We start from the raw sequence: 27,794 nt of genomic DNA, 5'->3' as shown, positions 1-27,794 counted from the left end.
TGTTGGAGTTCCCTTGGTGATGGGAATGTTATTAATATACACTCCTGTTAACTTACAGTCTCACTAACATATGAGAGGGGTAACATGGATTGAGTGTCTCAAACTTTTTGATGCATATGTTCCTTTGATCTAAACACTTAACACTTCAAATTGGTGATCAGATTGAATTTTAACAGTGGGCTCAATTGTTAAATGAATTTCTAATAACTTGTTCTAATGACTTAGTTCTTTGAAATACTGCCTCCAAAAAGCTCAGAACAGGGAGAACAGAAGCAACTGGTAGTGTTACTTTATAAGATACAGCTATATAAAGTATAAAAGCTGCTTTTTTGAGTTGTGTCTTTTCAAATCATGTGCTTTTCTCTCAGGAGGCTTTAAGTCCTTCTCTGCTCCCAGCAAGGTGCTACAGGGTGTCCTGAGTTCGCCTTTCAAAGTCTCTGTCTGCTGACTGCAGTGACTGTCCCCTTCATAAGTCCTTCCTTTGCACCAGGTGGGAACGCTTTGTACCCTACGCGCCTTTCAATTTTGCCCTAATCCTGGAACCCTCCTCCGCTCCATGCATTTATCTGTCCTTAACCCTTCTCTACAATCTGACTCAAATCCTTTCCCTAAACTTCTAGCTTCGGTGAAGCTCCATTCATCCTCTCCACATCCACGGCCCTGTGTGGGTCGCTCAGGAAGCCTGAGCAGGGACTGGTGGTTTCTCTTCTGAGGTGCGTCCCATCTCATTACAACTAGAGTGGCAGCTCCCTGCAGGCAGCAGGTGTATATACCCCATGCCATTCTTTGTTTCAGACTCTGAGAGATCACTCGTGTGCTTGTCGCTGGCTTGTCTACCTAGGCATCCATGCACCTGTCTGCTGTCTTGTTGCTGAGGAGTTATTCTGACGCAGTCTGCGCCCCCAGGTTTACTACGCCCCGCGAAATCCTAGCAGTGCTCCCTTCAACCAATCCTGGCCCTACACGTCACCCCTGGTTGTCGCCCAATAAAAAGCCCCCTCACCCCCCCCCCTGGGCTCTCAGCTCTCCCTCTCTGAGGTCTCGCCCCCTGCTCTTCCCCCCCCCCCCCCCCGTAGTCAGGTAGTGGGGATGGCCATTGCCGGCTGGCCCCACGTGGTCTGAACCAACCCCCCCCCCATCCTATAATAAAGATTTGTGTACCCCTTTGCTCTGGATGTCCGCTCTCTTCTCCGCGGTGCAGCCCGACACCAGACTGCCACAACAACACTGTCTGTTGATTCTTTCTGCCCTGTCTGTTATGTCATTTGCCGCTGCTGACTTTCCACAAGAATAGAGCTGCAAAGTAGGCCTCGGGATTGCAGAAGTGCAAGCAATGGCGTATGGCAGATAGGCTCTAGTCATGCTTCAGTCAGTAATCTACCCAGCCTCCGGGAGCTCATCAAAGACCCTGGCATTGTGCTTCTCTAACTGGATTTCACCTTGTTTCCAATTAGTGGTTTAATACTGACTGGCAAGATTGTGGGACAAGAGGGATAAATTCCACACAATTCCCACCACTAGACTTCCCTATCTCCTCCCCTCTATTAGAAGCTACCCTATTCTTTATTTCTCCGGGAGTATGAACCAAAATTCTTTATGGGGTGCAGAAAGTGGGTGTTCTGGCTTCTGTAATTGCTTCTCCGCTGGACATGGGTGTTGGCAGGTGGATCCAAACCCCCAAGCCTGTTTCTCTCTTTCCCTTGTGAGGCAGGGCTCTGGGGAGGTGGGGGTCCAGGAAAGTCAGGTTGGTGTCATGGTAGCATCTGCAACTTGGTGGCTGAAAAGCATTAAGATATAAAGCAGGACAAATAGTTTAATAATCAGGAACTTAGAGGTAAGAATCGAGCAGATGAAATTTGGGGTTTTCATGTTGGGAGATGCTAGGAAGTCTGTTTTAGGTATGTTCCAAGGGGCCATGACTTTAATAACTTTTGCCTGAGCCTGACAGCTCCACCTGTCTTAGCACCACAGAGAAGTGACAGTGAAGCTCTAGTTAAGATTTCCACACCTAGTCGACTTCTCCTCAGATCAGGAGTGAACACAAATGCTAGGTGCTGGGGCTCTTGATACACGGGAAGTGCTGTCTTCATGAGAACAGATTCTCTTCTCTTACGGCAACTGTAAAAGTCTCCATTTGATGTTTAAGATGTAATTCTGTATAATTTTTAAAGTATGTTACCCTTATAGGTTTTTTTTTTTTTAATTTCCTTTAAAACTGGCATTTTGAGATCGTTACTGCCCATTTGCTAGTGAAATGCTTTTGTAAAAATGGCCTATAAAAGCAGTCTGGGAACTCTTTTTCTTTATCTGTCCAAGTGTGTTTGACTTTCACTGCAGTCTGCATATTCTCCTAGGAGTCCGTCTCATATGAATGCCATTATTCATCAGACAAGGTAAAAGGGAATTTGAAAACCTCTGCTTGAGGCTATTTCATACATGCTATTTTGGTTGCTGACTTGCTCTCATATGTTGGTGACTGCCCTGCATCATCACTTGCAAAGCTTTCCCCCAGGTGGGGGAAAAGCTTTCCCCCAGGTGGCCAGGTGGGGACCAGGGGCTAGAACCTGGGTCCTTGCACACTGTAACGCCTGTGCTTAACCGGGTACACCGCCACCTGGCCCCCTAACGCAACAACACTTTGCACACTGTGTTCAGTGAACTACTCTCCATATCCAAGGCATATCATACTATATTTCCTCCTGCCTAGCTCACTCTCACTGCAATAGAATCTTCAACACTGGGCCAGAGACACGTTTGTGACCTAGGTAAGAATTATAGATCTAGAATTCCACCAAAAGAATCCAGTGCGAAGCCAGAGGAAGGGCACACATTTGTCTACGGTCGGCTCCCTGGTTGGTGACCGTAGCACCTGAAGGCGCTGATGGCTGCCGCTTGCTGTGTGAGGACCGTGTTCCGGCCAGCCATTCTCAGCTTTGCTTGGGAGGTTTCGCTTTGCTGTGGGAGCCCACGAAGGAGCTTCATACTACAACACAGTTATCCTCTCTCCTCCAAATACGGTGGGCGGCACACCGTGACCATGATTCCCGGCCACGGCATCGGGCCAGAGCTGATGATGCACGTCAAGAACGTGTTCAGGTATCTGAGAGTGCCTGTGGACTTCGAGGAAGTGATGGTCCGCTCCAGTATTTCCGAAGAGGACGTGTACAACACCGTCATCGCGGTCTGCCGGAACCGCGTGGCCCTCAAGGGCAACATCGAAACCAACCACAACCTGCCCCCTTCCCACAAATCCTTCAACAACGTGCTTCGCACCACCCTGGATCTCTTCGCCAACGTCAGCCATTTTAAGAGTCTTCCATGCGTGGAGACCCGACACAAGAACATAGACATCCTGGTGATCCGGGAAAACACAGAGGGCGAGTACAGCAACCTGGAGCACCAGAGTGCGAAAGGAGTGATCGAGAGCCTCAAGATAATCACAAGGACCAGGTCTTTGCGCATCGCTGAGTACGCCTTCCAGCTGGCCCAGAAGCTGGGACGCAAGAAAGTCACAGCCGTGCACAAGGCCAACATCATGAAGCTGGGAGACGGCCTCTTCCTGCAGTGCTGTAGGGACGTGGCATCCAGTTACCCCCAGATCTCCTTCGAAGGGATGATTGTGGATAATACCACCATGCAGCTGGTCTGCAAGCCCCAGCAGTTCGATGTCATGGTGATGCCTAACCTTTATGGAAACATTGTCAACAATGTCTGTACGGGCTTAGTTGGTGGCGCAGGGCTGGTGCCAAGTGCCAACTACGGCCACAAGTATGCAGTGTTTGAAACAGCGGCACGGCAGTCAGGCAAGAAAATAGCCAATAAGAACATGGCCAACCCTACAGCCATGCTGCTGGCCAGCTGCATCATGCTGGATTACCTCAAGCTCCACTCCCATGCCAACATCATCCGTGATGCTGTCTTGACAGCCATGGATAACAAACATTTGCATACCCCAGACATCGGAGGCCAGGCGACCTCATTGGACGTCATCCAGCATGTCATGAACCACATCGATAGAGTCACTTAAATGGCCTGTGTCTTAGGGCATGTGTTCTCCAAAGTCCATCCCCTTCCCCCCTTACCCTCCCCCAACTAACTCAGAAACCCCAGCCAACCTGGCTAAAATGGACTCTAGAATACAGAAACCAACTCCTGCTTCGTCCAGTTCAGAAGAGGCAGAGGGGTGGAGGGAATCTGATTAAGTTAAATTAAAATGCCCCCAAATGCTGTCGCCATTGCTTGCTTTCCTTAGCCAGACAGACTGTGTTGTAAATCCCTTGAAGGGCTGGTCCCCATTTGAATCCATGGCTCATATTCCTCTCTGAGCTATGATAGACGGAACAAAGGAGAGTTGTGTGTACAGTTCTGGGCCTTTTCCAGAAATCAACACACTGATGCTCTATTTTTATCCCAGTCACTAAAGTTCAACAAACTAGCCTGTAGGGAAATCTGGATTCTCTCTATAGAGGTTGCTAATAACTTAATTAGTGCAATAAAATTTGCCTACCAAATAAACATTTCAGCCTTAGTAATAGAATGTCATACAGCTGAGCCGAGCTACAGTGGGCTGACATCACCTTCTCAGTAGTTATATGTATTGCAGGAAGTAATTCTTACGGGTGGTATGATTTTATCACTATTATTATTTTCACCAGGATTAACAGTAGGGCTTTGTGCTTATAAGATGAGGCATCGTGATGGCCGGTTTTTATTTCAATTTTATCTGTTCATTTGGACTTTTAAAAAATATTTATTCCCTTTTGTTGCCCTTGTTATTTTATTGTTGTAGTTATTATTGTTGTCATCATTGTTGAATAGGAGAGAAATGGGGAGAGGAGGGGAAGACAGAGAGGGGGAGAGAAAGACAGACACCTGCAGACCAGCTTCACCGCCTGTGAAGCGACTCCCCTGCAGGTGGGGAGCCGGGGGCTCGAACCGAGATCCTTATGCCGGTCCTTGTGCTTTGCACCATCTGAGCTTAACCTGCTGCGCTACCGCCTGACTCCCGCATTTGGATTTTTAACGTTATTAGGAGGACCACGTTTGTTTACACCTGTGTGTGGTTTCTCGGGTCTGCGCGGCAGGTGTCTGCTGCGTACATGCTCTTATCCCCTGCCCATCGAGCCACCGCCTGCCCCCCATCGTGGATTTTTTGACAGCCCAATACTTGTGTCTTCTTCCTCAGTATTCTTTCTAGCAGTAGCTTTCTAATTTCTTTTGCTGCACATATGCCTTCCTAGTTTCTGTCTCCTCTGCAGTGTAGCCCTTTTATGTCTGTTTTCTACAAAAAAAAAAAAACGATGTTCATGAAACAAATATAAGACCTGCAGCCCTGGAGGTGGGACAGTGGATGAACATCGAACTTTCTTCTTCTTTTATTGATCTATTTATTTTGTATAGAGACAAATTTAGAGGGAAGGAGGGCATAGAGGGGGAGACAGAGGACCCCCCCCCCATTGCATTACTTCCAACACTTGTGAAGCTCTCCTCCCCTGCCCCACCACCCAGACCCAAACATTACATTTTTGAAACACGAGGTCCCCAGTTCAGTCCCTGGAATCAGGAGTGCCAGAGTGACCTCTGGTTTTCTTTCTCTGGTCCTCTCTTTCCAGACTTTTCATGTAAATCAGTCTTAAAGAAAAGGAAATAGAATTCCTACTTGAAATCTTTTGGGCACAGGCTTCTTTTTGACCTTAAGAGAAAACCTATTTTCTTTATGAGACTAGGATTTACAAGCTGTCTGATTTTTTTTTTCTTTCTCTAAAATACCTTTTTATGACTCCATCTTAGTAGCCCCAGGAATCAGTCACTCTGCTTGCACAGCTGCGAGTCTCCTCAGATCTCCCACGTAGGGACTGTGACATTGGATGGTTTAACCCTTCTGATCTCCTGCTGACTTATGTGTAAAATAAAGGTGGATGTCTTTGTCTGACTGTGGGAAGAACTAAGGTTGCTTTCTTTGATTGTACACAGTAAACCACCTCCAAACCTAGTTGTTTGAACAGATTCTACTTCTGTCAATGGGATGACAGGAAGGAGGGCCCGCCGTGAATGGCGGCTAGTGCTGGTGGCTCTAAGTCAGTCCCGTTATCCTCCTCCAAGTCATGTCTCAGGGAGAGACAGAATGACACCCAGGTTTGAAGAAGTGTTCATAAGAAAAAAAAAAGCAAAGACCACCATTATAGGTCTCTTCAAGTCTTGTCTTGAAATTATTTAAATACTCTTTCTATTGCATTTTAATGAGTTTACAAGATTCAAGGACAGAGAAGTCAGCAGGCTTGACAGCCAAGGGTCGTTTGGAGTGGGGAACGTGACTGTTAGAATGATGCTCCATGAAGTGGCCATTTGAAACTCTTGCCTCAGCACCCCCCTCTAGTTTGCTCAATCAGTGGTTACTGTCATGACCCTGATTCTTTCACCTTTAATTTCTTTTCTTTGTTTTTTAAATATTTATTTATTCCGTTTTGTTGCCCTTGCTTTGTTGTTGTAGTTATTATTGTTGTCGTCGTTGTTGGATAGGACAGAGAGAAATGGAGAGAGGAGGGGAAGACAGAGAGGGGGAGAGAAAGACAGACACCTACAGACCTGCTTCACCACCTGTGAAGTGACTCCCCTGCAGGTGGGGAGCTGGAGGCTTGAACCGGGATCCTTAGAACAGGTCCTTGAGCTTTGCGCCACGTGCGCTTAACCCACTGCGCTACCGCCTGACTCCCTCCCCTTCAATTTCTTATCTGTCAGTTCTTCATTAGCTGCCACTTCTTTCTCCACAGTGAGTGAACTCTGTGAAATTCTTTTTTTTTTTTTTTTTGTCTCTAGGGCTATCGCTGGGGTTCGCTGCTGCACTACGAATCCACTGCTCCTGGAGGCCATTTTTTCCATTTTATTGGCTAGGACAGAGAGAAATTGAGAGAGGTGGAGGGGGAATAAAAAGGGAGAGAGACAGAGAGACACCCGCAGCCCTGATTCACCGCTTCTGAAGCACCCCCTGCAGGTGAGAAGCGAGTGCCTACACTACAAATCCACTGCTCCTGGAGGCTGTGTTTCCCTTTTGTTACCATTGTTATTTTTGTTGTTATTGTTTATTTGCTGTGCCGATGTCTCCTCAAGGCTCTGCCACTCTACACAGAGTATTATGGTACTTTCAGGGCTTTCCTCAACCAATCCTGTCCCGACACCTCACTCAGGAGTGTTGGCCTAAAAAGTCCGCCTACTCTCCCTTGCTCTCTCTTGCCTGGTGGTGAGGTAGCAGGGGACAGCTGCTTTTTTGGCTGGCTCCAGGTGGCCTGAACCACCCATCTGACCCTACAATAAAGATTTGTGTTCCCTCTGTGCTTGGAGTCTCTCTCCTTCGCATCCTGCCGCCGTGTCAAGCGACACCTATTGCTGTCATTGTTGTCGGTTAGGACAAAGAATTCAAGAGAGGAGGAGAGGACAGAGAGGGGAGAGAAAGACAGACACCTGCAGACCTGCTTCACCGCCTATGAAGCGACCCCCCTCTCTAGCAGGTAGGGAGCCGAGGGGTCCAACAGGGATCTCTGTGCAGGTCCTTGCACTTTACACCACACATTCTTAGCCCACGGTGTACCGCCCAGCCCCTCAACTCCCTGGAGTTCTCTCACTTCGCCTGCATTTGCACTTAGTTACCTTCAAGTTCCAGTAGTGTTACAGAGCAGGAGATGTCAATATTTCTTTCACCACCATCATCCTTGATTTATTTTTCTATATCATAGTGTTATGTTATGCTTGCTTTAGTTTCTCTCAAGCTCTGATACACAAAGTCCTGTTGGCGGAGTACCTCTGAGTTCTTAGGGATACAGTGAGTCTTTTCTAGGTAATGTGAGCTCTATAACCAAATGAAAGTCTCTCATTTCTGTAACTATGAAGAAATGTCTTGAAAACTATTTCTCTGAAAATGTTCCTTTTAATTCTGTTTCGTCACTTGCGTTTTATTGGTTACATTTTATTCCATTAGGTTTCAGTGTAAACCACTTAAGAAGTGTGTAGACGGGTGGGAGGGAGGGAGAATCTTTTCTTCCCATCCTCATTGAGGCTCATGTCAGCATTCACGGCAGGCTCTTGAGAAGAGTATTGAGACTGCCGTTACCTGTGTGTGCCCTTAAAAGTTCCCTCGGTTTGGAATAATGCAAGACCCTCCCTACACAATTTTTAAAACAAAATTTTTATATTTATTTTCCCCTTTTGTTGCCCTCGTTGTTTTTCATTGTCGTTGTAATTAATGTTGTCGTTGCTGGATAGGACAGAAATGGAGAGAGGAGGAGAAGACAGAGGGGGAGAGAAAGATAGACACCTGCAGACCTGCTTCACAGCTTGTGAAGCGACTCCCCTGCAGGTGGGGAGCCAGGGTTCGAACCCGGATCCTAGATATGACATTTTTTTCTACACACAACTTTAACTGAAGTCATACAGATGATTTTTTTTTTTTTTTTTAGCTCCTTCATTTCTGATTGTCTTGTATTAGTTGTCTATTTGATGGGAGCCGTAATACATCAGATTCTCCTTGAGAATGGGTAACGCATTCTTGTATTGTTCAAATTATACTTTAAAGTAGGCATTGATAATTACTATGCAAATTGAGTACATAATGACTGCATTTCTTATTACCTTTTGTTATACTTATTGCATTCCCTAGTCTATATGTTTTGCATTTCCTCGTTACCACATAAATCCTATTAGGAGGTTACTACCCTAATACTCATGTGTAGGTGAAAAACACACATGCACACAAGGCAAATTGACCTAAGGTCACACACTCTCAGGAAATAAAATCAGAGCTCATCGTCATCAACAGTGTGACTCCAGAACTTATGTGTTTTAATGACCATGGGGCCTCTTTTCTTCTCCCTTATTATTTCTTATTTATGATGAGTAGTGGGTTACAATTATGTATAGTTTGATACTATACACCAAAAGTCTTAATGGGGTGCAGAAGGAGGGAGGTCTGGCTTCTGTAATTGCTTTTCTGCTGGACATGGACGTTGGCAGGTGGATCCATCCACCCAGCCTATTTGTGTCTTTTCCTAGTGGGGCAGGGCTCTGGGGAGGGGAGGTTCTAGGACATATTGATGAGGTCATCTGCTCACAGAAGGAAGAGACAATATTTTATATACAACATTATTTTTCCCTACTCACTACCTCAGAGAAAAGAAATTCCTTAAATTCAAATATGTCTATACATATGAATCTGTGTGGCAGTTATAGTAATGATGATTATGAGGTTTGTGTGTGTGTGTGTTTTTTATTTCTGAGGAGTAAGAAACTTTGGAGTGGGGAATGACTTTAGAGATAACAGTATTATTATTTATTTTTATTTATTTTTTTTCTCCAGGGTTATTGCTGGGCTTGGTGCCTGCACCATGAATCCACTGCTCCTGGAGGCCATTTTTCCCCCTTTTTGTTGCCCTAGTTGTTGCAGCCTCGTTGCAGTTATTATTGCCATTGTTGACGTTGCTTTGTTGGATAGGACAGAGAGAAATGGAGAGAGATGGGGAAGACAGAGAGAGAGGGGGAGAGAAAGATAGACACCTACAGACCTGCTTCACCGCCTGTGAAGCGACTCCCCTGCAGGTGGGGAGCCGGGGGCTCGAACCGGGATCCTTACGCCGGTCCCTGCGCTTTGCGCCACGTGCGCTTAACCCGCCCGACCCCCAACAGTATTATTTTTTGCAATAATTGTCCGGAGAAGAGTGCCTTTTTTAAATGGGGGAGCCTGTCTGTGGAGACAGCATAATGGTCATGCAAAATGATTTAAAAAAAATTTTTTTTTAGCCACCACCTGATCCCTCTGTAGAATACCTGTCTGAGAGATAGCCAGGATTTTCTTTCTTTTTTCTTTTTAATTTCTTTATTGGGGATTAATGTTTTACATTCAACAGTAAATACAATAGTTTGTACATGTATAACATTTCCCAGTTTTCCATATAACAATACAACCCCCACTAGGTCCTCTGTCATCCTTCTTGGATCTGTATTCTCCCCACCCATCCCAGAGTCTTTTAATTTGGTGCAGTACACCAATTCAGTTCAGGTTCTACTTGTGTTTTCTTTTCTGATCCTGTTTTTCACTTCTCCCTGAGAGTGAGATCATCCCATATTCATCCTTCTGTTTCTGACTTAATTTGACTTAACATGAATTTCTCAAGGTCCATCCAAGATTGGCTGAAAACAGTGAAGTCACCATTTTTTACAGCTGAGTAGTATTCCATTGTGTATATATACCACAACTTGCTCAGCCACTCATCTGTTGTTGGACACCTGGGTTGACTCCAAGTTTTGGCTATTATAAATTGTGCTGCCAAGAATATATGTGTACACAGATCTTTTTGGATGAGTGTGTTGGGCTCCTTAGGATATATCCCCAGGAGAAGAATTGCAGGGTCATAGGGTTAGGTCCATTTCAAGTCTTCTGAGAGTTCTCCAGACTGTTCTCCACAGAGGTTGGACCAATTGACATTCCCACCAGCAGTATAGGAGGGTTCCTTTGACCCCACACCCTCTCCAGCATTTGCTGATGTTACCTTTTCTGATGTGTGACATTCTCACAGGAGTAAAGTGGTATCTCGTTGTTGTCTTTATTTGCGTTTCTCTGACAATCAGAGACTTGGAGCATTTTTTCCTGTGTTTCTCGGCCTTTTGGATCTCTTCTGTGGTGAATATTCTGTCCATGTCCTCCCCCCATTTTTGGATGGGGTTATTTGTTGTCTTGTTGTTGAGATTCGCAAGTTCTTTATATATTCTGGTTATTAGCCTCTTGTCTGATGTATGGCATGTAAAGATCTTCTCCCATTCTGTGAGGGGTCTCTTTGTTTGGGTAGTAGTTTCTTTAGCTGTGCAGATGCTTTTTAATTTGATGTAGTCCCATAGGTTTATGCTTGTCTTAGTCTGCTTTGTAATTGGATTCATTTCATTGAAGATGTCTTTAAAATTTATGCAGAAAAGAGTTCTGCCAATATTTTCCTCTAAGTATCTGATAGTTTGTGGTCTAACATCCAAGTCCTTGATCCATTTGGAATTCACTTTTGTATTTGGTGAAATATAGTGATTCAGTTTCATTCTTCTGCATGTTTCAACCCAATTTTTCCAATACCATTTGTTGAAGAGACTCTGCTTTCCCCCATTTAATAGTCTGGGCACCTTTGTCAAAGATTAGATGTCCATAGGTGTGGGGGCTTATTTTTGAGGTCTCAGTTCTATTCCACTGGTCAGTATGTCTATTCATGTTCCAGTACCAAGCAGTTTTGATGACAATGGCCCTATAATACAATTTGGGATCTGATGTGTGATGAGTGTGATGCCTCTGGTTCTGTTCTTTCTTCTCAAGATCATTTTGGCAATTCTAGGTCTTTTCTGGTTCCAGATAAACATTTGTAGCATTTGTTCTATTCTCCTAAAAAATGTGCTTGGGATCTTGATGGGGATCACATTAAATTTGTTTATGGCTCAGGGTAGTATATTCATTTTGATGATGTTAATTCTTCTAACCCATGAACATGGAATATCTTTCCACTTCTTTGTTTCTTTTTTCAATTTCCTTGAGTAGTGACTCATAATTTTCAGTATACAAGTCTTTCACTTCTTTGGTTAGGTTTACTCCTAGATATTTTATTGTTTTTGATGCTATAGTAAAAGGAATTGATTTCTGGATTTCAACTTCTTCTAACTTAGTGTTTGCATAGAGGAATGCCACTGACTTTTGAATGTTAATTTTGTAGCCTGACACCTTACTGTATTGCCTGATGATTTCCAAAAGCTTCATGCTGGATTCCTTAGGTTTTCTATGTATACTATCATGTCATCTGCAAATAGGGAGAGTTTGACTTCTTCTCTTCCAATCTCTGTCCCTTTAATTCCTTGCTCCTGCCTGACTGCTATGGCAAGAACTTCCAACACTATGTTGAATAGTAATGGTGATAGTGGGCATCCCTGTCTAGTACCTGATCTGAGTGGAAATGCTTCCAGTTTTTCACCATTGAGTATGATGTTGGCTGTAGGTTTGCTATATATAGACTCCACTATCTTGAGGAAATTTCTATCTATTCCCATTTTTTGTAGTGTTTTGATCATAAAGGGATGTTGTATTTTGTCAAGGGCTTTCTCTGCATCTATTGATATGACCATGTGGTTTTTGGTCTTGCTTTTGTTGATGTGGTGGATCACGTTGATTGAGTTTCGTATATTAAACCAACCTTGCATGCCTGGGATAAACCCCACTTGGTCATGATGAACAATCTTTTGAATATACTGCTGTATCCGGTTGGCTAGAATTTTGTTCAGTATTTTAGCATCTATGTTCATCAGAGATATTGGTCTGTAGTTTAAAATTTTTTATATTTATTTATTTTCCCTTTTTTTGCCCTTGCTTTTTTTTTATTGTTGTTGTAGCTGTTGTTATTGATAATGTTGTTGGATAGGACAGAGAGAAATGGAGAGAGGAAAGGAAGACGGGGTGGGGGGTGTGAGGTGGAGAGAGAAAGATAGACACCTGTGCAGACCTGCTTCACAAACTGTGAAGTGACTCCCCTGCAGGGGGCCTCGAACCAGGATCCTTAAGCCAGTCCTTGCGCTTTGGCAAAATGATTTTCTTTTTTCCTTTCTTGCTTCCAGGGTTATTGCCAGGACCTCATGCCTGCAGCGCAAACTCACTGCTCCTGGAGACCATTTTTCCTGGAGAACTTTTGTTGTCATTGTTGTTTCATCATTGTTGTGGCTATTAGTACTGTTGTTGTTGTTGCTGTCATTGGATACAACAAAGAGAAATGGAGAGAGGAGGGGAAGACAGAGTGTGGGAGAGAAAGATAGACACCTGCAGACCTGCTTCACGGCTTGTGAAGCGACTCCCCTGCAGGTGGGGAGCCGGGGGCTGGAACCAGGTCCTTATGCCGGCCCTTGTGCTCATCCTGCTGCGTTACCACCCGACTCCCGCAAAATGATTTTCATGCCTGAGGCTCCAAGGTCCCAAGTTCAATCCTTACCTCCACCATCAGCCAAAGCTGAGCAGTGCTCTGGTAAAGGAGAGAAAAAAAGAGGGAGGTTCCATTATTTTTGGGGGGGGGTCTTTTAGGGCGTTCTCAAAAAGAAACAATAATTATTTGTTGGGAATGTACATTCAAAATTGCAAAAAACTGCAAGAAAATACACTTGTTTGACTTTAAATTATTTTTTATATTTATTTTCCCTTTTGTTGCCCTTGTTGTTTTTCACTGTTGTTGTAGTTATTGTTGTTGTTATTGATGTAGTTGTTGGTTAGGACAGAGAGAAATAGAGAGAGGAGGGGAAGACAGAGAGGGGGAGAGAAAGAGAGACACCTGCAGACCTGCTTCACTGCCTGTGAAGCGACTCCCCTGCAGGTGGGGAGCTGGGGGCTCGAACCGGGATCCTTATGCGGGTCCTTTTGCTTTGCGCCACGTGCACTTAACCCGCTGCACTACTGCCAGACTCCCTTTGTTTGACTTTAATGATGGCTGTTAACACAGTTTTCAGTGACTTTACAGAAATGTATCTTTTTTTCCTTTGCTTACAGAAACATTTTATTAGAATACGACTGTACCAGTCATTCAGACGTTTCTGATCAACTCTGCTCATCTTAATGTGCTCAGAGACTGAGAGACAGCAGCACTCAGTCCTACACAAGTGCCAGTAGTATGACAGCGATGCTGTCGGGTGTCTCCAACTTACAACTCTTGTGTTTTACGGTTGTCAGAGTTCCTGAAAAGAGATTAAATGAAATGTGTGTATCTAAAGGGAATTATAACACTTCCAAATGAATTTCTTGTTAATAATAGTACTTTAAGTATTGTAGTTAGCATCATAACGTGGTCCACAAAGTAAGTACTATATATAAACACCTCCCTCATGCATTCCTCAAAGCGATTAAACTTTGCCTAGAATATTTTTTTTATCTGCTCTCTCCCTGTTTGGGATCCTGTTATTGATAAAAAAGAAAAAGGGGGGGGGAGGAGAAATTATTCTCCAAACATTTAGAATCCTTTCCTATCTAGGTATCTAATTTATTTCCTAAATTGAACATTCTCAGGGAAAAGAAGATTGTGGCATTATTGTGTAGAAAATCGTTATAGCAAAGGGAGGGGTTGAATCTTCTAGATAAGAATTATGGAATGAAAGAGAATTTCAAATGAAATGATGTTCACTGGGCTGTGGCCGTGAGGAGCACATGGAGAGTGCTCTTATCTCACACTGATGTTCTACACTGATACAAATGTCATCTCTTCAAAAAACTGTGAAATCAGAAATCAGCATGTGACAATCATTAGAAAAATGTTTGTGGAAGATCTGACTTACAAATTTCTCCAGTATAAGGGAGTTGGGCTGTAGCGCAGCAGGTTGAGCACAGGTGGCACAAAGTCCAAGCACTGGCGTTAAGGATCCTGGTTCGAGCCCCTGGCTCTCCACCTGCAGGGGAGTCACTTCACAAGTGGTGAAGCAGGTCTGCCGGTGTCTGTCTATCTTTCTCTCCCCCTCTGTCTCCCCTCTTCTCTCCATTTCTCTCTGTCCAATCCAACAAAGACGACATCAAGAACAACAATAAAACCACAAGGGCAACAAAAGGGAATAAATAAATATTTTTTAAAAAAAATTCTCCAATATAAGAAAAAAAATCTATGAGATTAATTAACCACTAAAACAAAGATGCCTCTCATAGGCAAAATCACACACATACACCACCACCAACAACCTTCAGACAATACCCAATAATGACCTAGCAAGCTAACACAGTAACAGACAGAGAGGCCTGTGAGTCAGGTCAGACTAGGGAGAAAATGCCAGCCCACCGGAACTGCCTCAGTCAGCCTGATTGCAGAGAGGCAGCTGTAGCTGACTCCCCACTGGTTTCTGACAAAAGGTTTCCCTTTGGTGATTCTAACTCCACAAGTGGGTGGGCCTCTTAGTCTCTGCTCAGTTTCCACAAACCAGACACCTCTGCCCCCAGGCTGGGTGTTGGGGGTTGGGTGACTCAGGGTTTTGATTCTTTTCTCCTTTAAACTCCCTTTTCCCTGGTTTACAGATGAGTTATGGTTTCCCACTGTTATTCCTTCTTAGTTTATCCCCTATAGGCCTGAAAATACTGTTTAGGCTTAGAATTCCCAGGAGAATTTTCAGGGAGAGTCTGTCTCCTGGCTGCTTTCAGGTCTCCATCTTGACTCCACTCCTGATACTTGCCTTTTAGTGAAATTGGTTTATCTGACTCTTGTTTATTATTATTGTTGTTGTTTTGCAATTAGTAAGATACTGGTTTACACTGTGCTTCACTCTTTTGTGCCTTCCACTTGTTCATTTGTTCCTTTGTCCTCTGCTGAGCACTGGCTGTAGGCTGGGTGTTTGTTGCCCAGGCTACTGAGGACGCAGCTTTGAAACTGGGTGTGTTTCCTTTCAAGCATCTCACAGCAATAAGGGCACCAATCTGGAACAATTATAATGGAAACTGATAAGAGAGAGAGAGACAGAGAGGACAGAGTGCTCCCAGAATGCTCCAGATCACACAAATGAAAAGCAGTCAGAGTTCACAGAGAGTAACAGATACAAACTGCAGGCTGGAGATGCCTGGAGGGAAATGTAGGAGGATGGAGTCACTAAGATGCTGACAAGACTGCTGTCTTTAGTCGTTATTTGATCTTCAAAGCCTTTATTTTTTTCCCCATGATTTTTTATTTTACATTGTATCATTGACTTCACTTTACCTACAAAATACTTGCTCTGATTATGAATTGTTTACTTGTCTTAACTATATTTATTTATTTATTGGATAGAGATTGTCAGAGATCAAAAGAGAAGGAGAGAGACATAAGACTCCTGCAGCACTGCCTCACCACTCGCAAAGTTTTCTCCCTACAGATGGGGACCAGGGGCTCGAACCTGGGTCCTTGTTCATCATAATATGTGTGCTCAACCAGGTGCACCACAGCCTGGTCCCTTGATTATGGCTTATTGATATGACATGGTTTCCAAACTTTTGTTTTTGCCTCCAGGGTTATCATTGGGGGTTCCATGCCGGCACTACAAATCCACTGCTCCTGGAGACCATTTTTTCCCCATTTTATTGGATAGGACAGAGAGAAATTGAGAAAGGAGGAGGAGATAGAGAAGGAGAGAGAAAGATACCTGCAGACCTGCTCCGCCATTTGTGAAGCTTTCCCCCTGCAGGTGGGGAGCCGGGAGCTTGAACCCAGATCCTTGCATGGGTCCTTTGTCTTAACACTTATGTGCATTTAAACAGGTGCACCATGACCCTGGCCTCCAAACTTCTTAAATAGAACTTTTTTTTTTTCTAATCTCTGAAGGGATTTATTTGGAATGATAGACTCCGTGTATTGATTAATCCTTGTGGTTAAGATGAGTTTCTGTTCTTCTTAAGCTACTTCAGTTGCTGCACTTGGAGAAATCTTTTTTGTTCTGTGTCCTGTTTCTCTGTAAGCATGTTTTATTGCACCTTTCCCTCTATGCTATCTTCTGTCTTCTCTGTCCCTTTTCCTCTTCCTTCTTGATAGTGAACCGGCACATCTCCTCTTCCTCAGTGCTCAGCTCCCTTTGTTCCCTCACTTCTCCAGGAACTGCTTTGCAGTGTTATCGGAAACCCTATCCATCACTCTCCTCAGACCTTCTCCTTTCTACTGTTATGGAAAAAAAAAAAATCCATGTTGGCAGCTCACATTTTGCAGCTCAAATGTAGCCAAAGAAAAAGGCCAAGACCGCGTGGAGGGCAGGGAGTTCTTGGTAAGAATCAACCTGAAACCCATCAGTGAGAAATCAGCGCAAGCTGAGTGCGGTGCAAGGTGACCGGTTGAGAACAGAGTCCACTGAGGTGCTGACAGTACCCAGGGTGAGAGAGAGCAGGTGAGAGAGAGAGAGCTCCGCCCAGCGTCCCGGAGGTTTCCTCTACTCACAGAGGTTTCCTCGCCTTCATTCATCCCCTGTGGATTTTTCATTTCATTCCTGCCTGTGGTATCATCCGTGCCCCTGAGTGTTCGGAGGAGGTATGGGGGGCCGTGGCTCAGGGTCTGTGAGAGTCCAGCTGTATATACTTCTTCTCGGTGAATGGTGCATAGTTACCTGTTCCTAGTGGCCAGAGCATACACCACCCTTCTGTGGTTCAGGCAAGTAAAACAAAACCGCCTCTCTAATGAGGGAGCTGCTATCACTCTGCCACCAGACACTTTTCTCTTTCAACCTTCTGCCAAAAGAAAAAAAAAAAGACATTTTGTTGTTCCTGATAGAGATGACCAGTAACAATGGAGAGAGGGCTTTATTCGCGGGCAGTCAAGGCCCGTCATGTCTGTCTGGGAATCTCAGGACTCCCCGAATAGGGCCCCAGCTGATGGGGTGGCCTTGTAGTGATTGAAGGGTCATCACTAAATGTTCAGTGGGGAAGCAATTACAGAAGCCAGACCTTCCACCTTCTGCATCCCATAGTAACCTTGGGTCCGTACTTCCAAGGTAAAGAATAAGAAAGTTAGCGGGGGGGGGCGGGCGGTGGCGCAGTGGGTTAAGGGCACGTGGTGCAAAGCGCAAGGACCGGCGAGGATACCTGTTCGAGCCCCCGGCTCCCCACCTGCAGGGGAATCGCTTCACAGGCAGTGAAGCAGGTCTGCAGGTGTCTGTCTTTCTCTCCCCCTCTCTGTCTTCCCCTCCTCTCTCCATTTCTCTCTGTCCTATCCAAGAATGAACAACATCAACCATGGTAATAATAATAACCACAAGGAGGCTACAACAACAAGGGCAACAAAAGGGGGAAAATGGCCTCCAGGAGCGGTGGATTCATGGTGCAGGCACCGAGCCCAGCAATAACCCTGGAGGAAAAAATAATAATAATAATAATATATATATATATATATATATATAAAAGAAAAAAAAAGAAAGTTATCAGGAGGGGTTGGGATATGGAGTTCTGGTGGTGGAAATTGTGTGGAGTTATAACCCTCTTATCTTATGGTTTTGTCAGTGTTTCCTTTTTATAAAAATGAAAAAAAGGCAGTACAGTAAGTGGTCACATCATACAAATCAGTAAACTCATTTTTTTCTTTGCAAAAAGAAAAAAAAGTCAAATTCCCCATTTTAGTCACTGAGACATTGGTTACCATTTAGAACAGTCCAGAAATAATCAGGTCTGGTTGTTGGCATTGCTTGACCATAGTTATTGTTTTGATCCAGATTGACAGATGCTTCCTATAATCCTTAACAGGACTTCAAGGAGAAAGAGCTTAAAATGCACCAGAGGAGGGAAGACTTCTCTCCCTTCTCTCCCTGGATCCCCCCTGAGCTGCTAACAGCCTGGGGTGGGGTGGGGTGTGGGGTGCGCTATTTAAACAGACATAAACATGTCCTCGGATGCCAGGAGCCTGTTTCTAGCTTTACTGAGAAATCTGTGTTTAGTGTCTCCAGACGTCTCCGGTCTCATTCATTTAGCTTTTCTCTTTGTGCACAAAGAGGAAATTAGCACACTTGATGGGAACGCAGATGCTGCATTCTGCTTCTCACAGAAACACACAGTGAGTCTAGAGCAGAGCCAACAACAGCCAAGTGTCCCAGAGCCTAGTCAGGAATGGACTCAAGTGACACTTCACAGGAGGAGGGGGGTTCCTGGTCAGATGTTGGCTGTAGTGGTGTCCTGGGGGATTTCACTGCTGGATATTATCTTTGCTGAACTTAACCCTAACCTGTGAGAGGTCAAAGTTTCTCATAAGCCAAGGTCAAGTGTGTGTGTGTGTTTGGCTGTCTGTCTAAGGGTTCATAGAGTAAGTCTAAACGTCGTGGACTTTGATCTTGATCACAGCTAGTGAACTAGTGCTAGTTTAAAGCAGTAAGATCCACAAAGAATAAAAACAACGTGCTGCAGGAAGATTCTTTACAGACACCGTGATGTTGATTTCACATAGTCTTTATTTATCATATGCTACTCGTATGATTCCTTTTAACTTATAGAAAGTTCTTATTTTACTCCTCTGCCATCCAAACGCCTGTGGACTGGAATGTGTGAACCCATGTTTGTTAGAAATGTGAGTGAGGGGCCAGGCAATAGCACCACGGGTTCAGTGCACATAGTGCGAAGCGCAAGGACCAGCATTAGGATCCCAGTTTGAGCCCCAGCTCCCCACCTGCAGGGGGTGGTCGCTTCACAGACAGAGAAGCAGGTTTGCAGGTGTCTTATCTTTCTCTCCCCTTCTTTTTCTTCCTCTCTCCTCTCGATTTCTCTCCATCCTATCCAACAACAGTGGGAAAAAGATGGTCACCAGGAGCAGTGAATTCATAGTGCAGGCACTGAGTCCCCAGCAATAACCCTGGAGGAAAAAAGAAAAGAAAAGAGAGTGAGGAAGCTCATACAGAGAGTGAGAAAGAAAAAGAAAGAGAGAAAGAGAGAGAGAGAGAGCAAGAGCGAGCAGGCTTGACAGGCAAAGCAGACTTCATTAGAGCAAGTCCATGAGGGGTGACACTTGGCACAGGGATGACCAGAGAGAGTCATGAGTCTGGGTTGTGACCGTTCGGGTCTGTACAGGATGCAGTTCCGGGTGTGGAGAGGGGAGGGGTACTGGGAAGAGAGAAATTCCGTGGGGAAAGTCCCTCAGGCCTTCGCAGGTTGCAGAGGGATGTTTTCCTTATCAGTTGATCTTGCTGTGTTGGAGGATGATGACTTTAGGAATGCCTCCTTTTCCTAAGGTGGTTTGGAGATGGGGGTGGAGGGGTGGTTGCTTGCACCACGTTGGGCTGTCTGAGGAGAAAGGTGCCTTGGAGTAGGACTTGGGGTCTCGGAATCAGATCTGTGTGGCATGTTTGCAGCAAGGCTCCTCCAGTGTTCTAGACCAAAGGGTGACAAAGTGAACACAAGGGAACCTGATCTTACTTGGCTTTTATTGTTCATTTTTTTATGTTTTATGCATTTCTTATTAGAGACAGAAATTGAAAAAGTAAGAGCAAGTAGAGAGAGAAAGAGATTGAGAGACACCTGCAGCCCTGCTTCGCTGCTTGTGAAGCTTCCTCTTCTGCAAGTGGGGATGAGGGGCTTGAACCTCGATCTCTGCACACTGTGCCGTCTGTGCGCTTAACCAGGTGTGCCACTGCCTGGCCGTCTGCCTTCCTTTTCCAGAAGAAAAATAGATGATGAGCAAACACACAGAGCCTGTTGCATCAAGCTCTAAGAACTAGGGATAAAGAAAAGACAGTGTGGGTCTGTGATCAGGAGTGCCTGCCAAAGGATCTGAGGGCATGTGTTCACTTCAGCTGATCAGGGAATGGAATTTTCAGGCACCGTGGAAATCGATACCATCTTAATTGGAGGCATCTGAGTTGATCTCTGGATGATGCCCGGGGGACGTATGAATGTCTGGTCTACGTTGGAGGGACAGCCAGTACACAGTCTGGGGTCAGGATGAGCGTGGGCTGCTAGGAGAAGCCAGAGGATCGGTCTGTGTGGAGAGGACACTGCCGGGGCAGCAGAGTGGAGACAGTGTAGCGAGAGAGGAATCTTAGAACAGATTGGGTAGGTGCTCTGTGGACGAGAGGACGAACTTTGAGGCTTGTTCGGATTTTAGCACTGGGTCATAGGTAGGTACAGTAGAAAGAGATAGGTCGGGCCCAGGCAGTGGCACACCCAGTTAAGCGCACACGGTACAAAGTGCAAGGATCCAAATTAAAGCCCCCCAGTCCTCACTTGCAGTGGGGCTGCTTCACAAGTGACGAAGCAGGTCTTTCTCTCTCCCTCTTTATCTCCCCTTCGTCTCTCAGTTTCTCTCTGTCCTATCCAATAAAATAGAGAAGAAGAAGAAAAAAAAAAAGGAAAAGGGAAAAATGGCCTCCAAAAGTGGTGGGTTCCTAGGGCCTGCACTGAGCCCAGTGACTGGAGGCAGAGAGAAGAAAGAAAAAAGGAAGGAGAGAGAGAGAGAGAGAGAGAGAGAGAGAGATAGACATGGGTCATTTTGGCTGCTTTGTGGGTAAATTGTAAGGCAAGAACAGGAGTAGGGGATAAAAGGAAGGCTGGAGCCTGAACTCTGCATTGCACTTGGTGATGTTCCACTCTCAGAGCAAGTCACGTAGCCACTCAGAATCAGGATGATGTCCACGGCGCACAGATGATGTCAACGATGTCAACGTCTGCAGTGTGTGCGCCACTGTTCTCTTGGCTTCAGTCTGTAGGTAGGAATGAATGGTACTATTTTCTCTTGTGTGGTTATCTGGATTCATTTGTCAGCAGTGACTAAGTGTGAGTTATGTACCAGATATTTATTCTTTGGCTAGATGCATTGAGTCCTTACCTGTGAGTGAAGAACTATGGTTTTGTTGTTGTTGTTGTTGTTGTTTGGGGGGAGGGCCGTGACGCGTCCAGTTAAGCGCACACAGCTTAGTTCAAGGACCTATACAAGGGGGCTCCTCACCTGCAGGGGGGCACTTCACAAATGCTGAAGCATGTCTGCAGGTGTCTATCTTTCTCTTTCCCTTTCTGTCTCTCAACTTCTGTCTGTCCTATCCAATAAAATGGAAAAAATGGCCACAGGAGAACTGGATTCGTAGTGCCTGCACCCAGTCCCACTGATGACGCTGGAGGCAAAAAAAAAAAAAAAAAGGATCAGGACAAGGTGTGTGTGTGTGTGTGTGTGTGTGTGTTTCTGGTCACTACCTACGTCCTCTGCATTGCCAGACACAGTCTCAGTACCACAAGGAGGTGCTACACAGTGCTAGGTCCCAGTGCTGAGGTGTCTGCCCCTCTCTCTGTCTCATTATCTGAGTGAAAGGGCAGCCCCAGAGTGGGGAGGCCCCACATACGTAAGGCCCAGGTTCCCCACACACTGACAGCAAAAGGGAAGAGCCTTTCCTACACAGTGCTTAGAAAATGTTACCCAGTAAGCACCTACAGAAACTGAGGTACATGTTTCTGGGTGGAGTATATACCTTTAAAAGAATAAACAGTTATGCCTTTCTTTCTTTTTTTAAAAAGATTTTATTTATTTATTGATGAGAAATAGAAGAGAGACAAAGAACCAGACATCACTCTGGTACATGTGCTGCCAGGGCTTGAACTTAGGACCTCACACTTGAGAGTGAAGTGCTTTATCCACTGCACCACCTCCCGGACCACAAGTTGTACCTTTCTTATTCAACTGTTGACTTTAAAAAAAAATGTTTTACCCACTAAGGGGAGAGACAGGTTGGGAGTATGAGATCGACCTGCCGACGCCCATGTTCAGCGGGGAAGCAATTACTGAAGCCAGACCTTTCACCTTCTGCAACCCACAATGACCCTGGGTCCATACTCCCAGAGGGATAAAAACAGGGAAGCTTCCAATAGAGGGGATGGGATACAGAGTTCTGGTGGTGGGAATTGTGTGGAGTTGTACCCCTCTTATCCTATGGTTTTTGTCAGTGTTTCCTTTTTAGAAATAATTTTTTCAAAGTTTTATTCTATTGGATAGAGATAGCTTCAGAGTACTGGCCTGGTGTAGTGGCTCTGCTCATGGACTCTGAGACAGACAGAGCTTCAGGTTCAAACCCCATTCTCACTAGAAGCCAGTGGTTCTCCCCTCTGGGGAAAAAGGGAGAGAGAGAGAGAGAGAGAGATCCAAAAATCGAGAGGGAAGAGGGAGATAGAGAGGGAGAAAGACAAAGAGACACCTGCAGCCCTGCCTCAACACTGGCAAAACTTTCCCCCTGCAGGTGGGGAGCGGGGCTTGAACCTAGGTCCTTGCACATTGTAACATGTGCGCTCAACCAGGTGTGCCACCATCGGGCCCAGAATATCTGCATTTAATAAATATTCCAGTTTGATTTATTGCAGGGCTGGATAAGCTGCAGGAAGAAAATTCTTCTTATAAAATATATTTCTCTCTCCTGCTTGTTATGACGTTCTGTATCATGGAAGAAATCGAAGCAGTTATTCTTCCAGAAAATTAGAGGGCCTTGTGGAAAGTCATTTTTTTTCTCAAAAGCCAAGGAATATCCAGGTCCAGTCAATGTTTAAAGGAGAGCCATTGTTTGTGCTACCATAACCTTCATCTCTCTTTGGTCTTTAACTGGTTTAGTTTAAGTATTGAGTTCCTTCATGGAGAGTTTTCAGGAGTTAAGTTTCCCTCAGACACACAAACTTGACTGGAATGAAACATTCCAAACTACTCATCTATGTGACAGACTTCTGGAAAACATGGAATTGTGCATTTAGTAGGTGTTCATTTAATAATAACATCTGAGTTAGAGCCCACAGTCTGTTTTTATAGGTGGTGGGTATTCTAAGAATCCTGTAAAATAAATTAGAAAATTATCATACCAGTCAATGCATGCTTTTAATATTTTTAGATACTTATAGCTTCCATTTTTATTTAAAAAGTTTGTTATTCTTATTTATTGGATAGAGACAGCTAGAAATTGAGAGGAAGGCAGAGACAGAGAAGGAGGGAGACAGAGAGATACCTACAGCCCGTTTTCAACGCTTGCAAAGCTTTTCCCCTGCAGGTGGGAACTGGGGGCTTGAACCTGGTCCTTGCGCATTGTAATGTGCACAGCCAACCAGGTGCACCACCACCCGGCATCAGCACTAATGTCTTCTGTGTTCAGTACCTCTGTTTGCCTTTGTCTATATCTGTAACATATGTACTGTAATCACTTTTCTAGAACAGAAAGCCCAGGGAAAGGGTTAAGTTTTCTAGGCAACAGAACCAGGGCTAAAAACTAGTCCTTTTGATTCTTAAGCCTCACACCTTTTACTACCAGATAACAATGGCTCAGGAAAGTAGAGACTGAAAGATACTGGTATGACCTTCAAGAGATTTGAGTCCTGGTTCTTAGGGCTTACATAGCCCTCTGCAGTTTTGGACAGATTAACTTCTCTTGTCTAAAAAAAAAAAAAATCCATTCTCTTTTCTTCTTCTTCTTCTTTTATTTATATTTTATTTATTTATTTATTCCCTTTTGTTGCCCTTGTTGTTTTATTGTTGTTGTTGTTGGCTAGGACAGAGAGAAATGGAGATAGGAGGGGAAGACAGAGAGGGGGAGAGAAAGACACCTGCAGACCTGCTTCACTGCTTGTGAAGCGACTCCCCTGCAAGTGGGGAGCCAGGGGCTCGAACTGGGATCCTTACGCCAAGTGCATAGTTGTTCTGCAAAGAGATTGTCATGCCTGAGGCTCCTAAGTCCCAGGTTCAATCCCCTGCACCACCCATAAGCCAGAACTAAGAAGCGTTCTGGTATAAACAAAGGAAGAAAAGCGAGGCTGGTGGTAGTGTACTGGGTTAAGCGCACAGGGCACGGAGTGCAAGGACTGGTTCAAGGACTCCAGTTCGAGTCCCCAGCTCTCCACATGAAGGGGAGGGGTCGATTCACAAGCAGTGAAGCAGATCTGCAGGTGTCTATCTTTCCCCCCTCTCTGTCTTCTCCTCTCTCCATTTCCCTCTGTCCTATCCAACAGCAGCAACAACAGCAATAACAATAACACAACAACAAGAGCAATGGAAAAAAATGGCCGCCAAGACCACTGGATTTGTAGTGCAGGCACTGAGCCCTAGTGATAACCCTGGAGACAAAAAAAAAAAAAAAAAGGAAGGAATGAAGATTGATTGTAAGACAAGAGGTGGGATGTGAGCACAGACAAGGAGACCCTTGGTTTTCTCAGTACTGTTATTTATGTGGGGAAGCACTGAGGCAAGATGATGGTAGGAAGGATCCATGACCCACAGGGTCTTCCGTGCTACACGACTATGCCTTGGTTTCCTTGAGTTTGACCACTAAGACTTACCAGGCTACCAAAATTCCAGGAGTGCTATGCTTGGTTATGCGAGTCAACCCTGGAACTTAACTGTATCAGGAAGTATCACTTGGTGCTCCTTCTCTCCTTGGAAACGATCAGCACCACCAAGGGAATAAAAACATTGTTATGCTCAGTGCTGCCTGAGAACACTGCACATGCAGGTGTGCTATTCTCTGTTGGTGGTAATGGAATCTTAAATTTAATCTGGCAGCTAAACTGGGCCGTTGAAAGGACCGCTCCGCCGGAAGGCATTTGCAAAGCGCGTGGATTCAGGGGCACACAGAGCGCCATTTGTTGTCTGATGAGGGCCAAACACAAAGCCCTTCAAATAAATCGTAAATGCCGATCTGGCAAATAAATTGCAGCACTACATTTACCGCAAGAATACTTCCAAAGCAGGGGGAGCAGATCAGCAACCAGGCAAGGTCATTGTCTGACAAAGCCATGTGCTCAGCAGAGGTTGCCCAGCCGCCTGCAAGAAGTAGTCCTGGTGGGAGGCGAGACAGCGGATGAGACACTGTGTTCTCAAGCGTGCCGTCCAGAGTTCGCTCCCCAGCGTTCCTTTGCAAGGAGTCCTGATCTCCTTGTTCTTCTCCCCTTTCTCACTGATACATAAACTTTGTTTCCCTGCCTCCAGGGCTGTTGCTGGGGCTCAGTGCCTGCACTACAAATCCAGTGGTCTTGGTGGACATTTTTCCCATTATTGTTGCCCTTGTCATTACTCTTGTTATTGTCGTTATTGTTGTTGTCATTGCTGTTGTTGTGGGATAGGACAGAGAAATCGGGAGGGGGTGGAAACGGGAGAGAAAGACAGACACCTAAAGAACCTGCTTCATCGTCTGTGAAGTGACCCCTCTGCAGGTGGGGAGCCAAGGGCTTGAACTGGGATCCTTACGCTGGTCCTTGAGCTTTGCACCATGTGCACCTAACCCCCTGCACTACCACCGGACCCCCACTTTTTGTTTAATGAGCATATGGGCTAATGTATATTATTAGCAGATTTGACTCGTAGACTTGGTAGTAGTCAGTTACTAATGTGTTTGAGATTGTGGTGTATCCTCTTAGTGACATTCTTGCCTGTACCCTGGGAACTTCTATCTATGGAATCTTAGTGTTTTTCATTTGAATATCACAGCCAGAATTCTGTATATGCAAAGGTCAAGTGATTCATTCAGGCCAAAGTGTCAGTTTACTAAAACAATCAATTAATTGCAACAGTTGACCAGTCCTCTCACGTGGGGGGGCTGTTTCATCTGGACATGTGGATCAATTGAATGAAATAAAGCCACATCAAATAAATCCTGTTAGGAAGGTAGGACTGTAAATCAAAGAATAAGTGACATAAACTAGTTCTGGTTTTGTTCATAGGTCTACAGGCATCTCCCTTCTGGTCCTTGCAAAGTCAAATAATGCTGATGGAAAGTTCAGGAAAAGGGGCCGGGCAGGTAGTGGCACACCTGGATAAGTCCATATAGTAAGAAGTGCAATTACCCACGCAAGGATCCAGGTTCAAGCCCCCAGCTCCTCACCTGCAGCAGGGACACTTCAGAAGTGGTGAAGCAGCTGTCTCTCTTTCTCTTCCCCTCTCTGTCTCCCCCCTTCTCTCTCAATTTCTCTCTATCCTGTCCAATAAAATGAAAAAAAAAAAAGCCTCCCGGAGCAGTGGGTACATAGTGCTGGCACCAAGCCCCAGAGATAACCCTGTAGGCTAACAAATAGAAGAAAGTTCAGGAACCATCTACTTCTTTATATATCTACTAGGCATCTCTAGACTAATTACAGTAGTCCCATGTTTATTCTTTCTCACTTATTGTGTGTTCTGAGAGTGTGCGCGCGCGCGCGCACACACACACACACACACACACACACACACACACACACACACACACACACACACACACACATGACAGTCTCCTTGACTCCATAAGCTAAATGAGGAAGCTCCACTCCTCACTCATCGTGTCTTCCTCTGCACTGGGTTCATGCCACATTCAAATAGAAGAAGATTATAGGAGACTCTTGGCAGTTGTGAGAGGAAGGTCACTACGCCTGAGCTCAACGGGAGCATTGCTTTCCACCTGACTCTGGGAAAAGATTTTTAATTTGTACGGCCATCTCCCAGTTCTGTCATTATGACCCTGAGATAGAATTATGGTTCGAGCTAAAAGAAGTCAGTGTTGGTAGATAGTGAATTGGTCTGAATTCTTCTCATCTTATCTTGTGCTACAAATGGGAATTAAATTCAATTGCAGGGTTAAGCTTGCTCTGTGAGGGATTAAGTGAACCGTGGGGCGTTGGCTGCCGCTGCCTGCCAGCTATGTGATTTATCTGTGTGATGCCCTGTGGGTTGGTCTCACGGTGCCGTGTGTACTGCTGCGTGGTGGTTTTGCTGCTGTAGGTCTTGGCCCCCCTGTATCAGGGGATTCCACTGTCTGTGCAGGTGTCATTGCTGCAAGCACAGAAGGGACTTTGGCTAATGAAATCATGTAGCTTTAACGTGGCTGTGCTTAATCTGCACTAGATAAAAATGTTGCTGTCACTACAGTGAACAATTTCCTTGTGAGAAATGTTCTGGATCCCAGTGGAATTGGGAATTCAGAATCTTCTGGTCATCTTCCACTAATATTTTCCCAATTTGCGAGCATGGACCAAAATTCTCTTTGAACCAAAATTCTCTTTGGGGTGCAGGAGGGAGAAATAGAAATCACTGTGTTTTTTTTTTTTTATGGGGCGGGACGGGGACTTCCCTTAACATAGCACATTACTCTCTCATCAGATCAGCTGAAAGGGAAGTACATGATGTTCTGTTTCAGAAAAACGAACACCTCCTTAAGTGAATGACAAGGAGATTTTGTGTCCATGTGTTATGGTCTTGTTCATGGTATGCCTGTGTAGCGCGGGATTGGAACTTGGGTCCTTGTGCTCCCTACAGCGTGTGCTCTAGCAGGTGAGATGTCTCTAGGCCACTATAATTGCTTGCTTGCTTGCTTGCTTGCTTGCTTGCTTGCTTTTTTTATTTTTTGCCTCCAGGGTTATTCCT

At 45.0% G+C, this 27,794-nt stretch overlaps 2 protein-coding genes across 4 annotated transcripts in view; both read left to right on the top strand.

Annotated features, from left to right (window-relative positions):
• The window catches only part of NELL1 (neural EGFL like 1), a 572,342-nt gene that overhangs the window by 400,685 nt on the left and 143,863 nt on the right, over window positions 1-27,794 (top strand). The window lies entirely within an intron of this gene.
• On the top strand, window positions 2,819-4,231 carry LOC103107146 (isocitrate dehydrogenase [NAD] subunit gamma, mitochondrial-like). Its single transcript, XM_007515885.3, has one exon. It carries the CDS (start codon window positions 2,882-2,884, stop codon window positions 4,025-4,027), a length of 1,146 nt encoding a protein of 381 aa, XP_007515947.2. The 5' UTR covers window positions 2,819-2,881; the 3' UTR covers window positions 4,028-4,231.

Source organism: Erinaceus europaeus, chromosome 17 (assembly GCF_950295315.1).
Source record: "Erinaceus europaeus chromosome 17, mEriEur2.1, whole genome shotgun sequence".
NCBI lineage: Eukaryota > Metazoa > Chordata > Mammalia > Eulipotyphla > Erinaceidae > Erinaceus > Erinaceus europaeus.
This window is presented reverse-complemented; position numbering and strand designations above follow the sequence as displayed.

Coding starts and splice junctions, on each gene's coding strand:
- LOC103107146 (XM_007515885.3), top strand. CDS start 2,882: ATGGCTGCCGCTTGCTGTGTGAGGACCGTGTTCCGGCCAGCCATTCTC.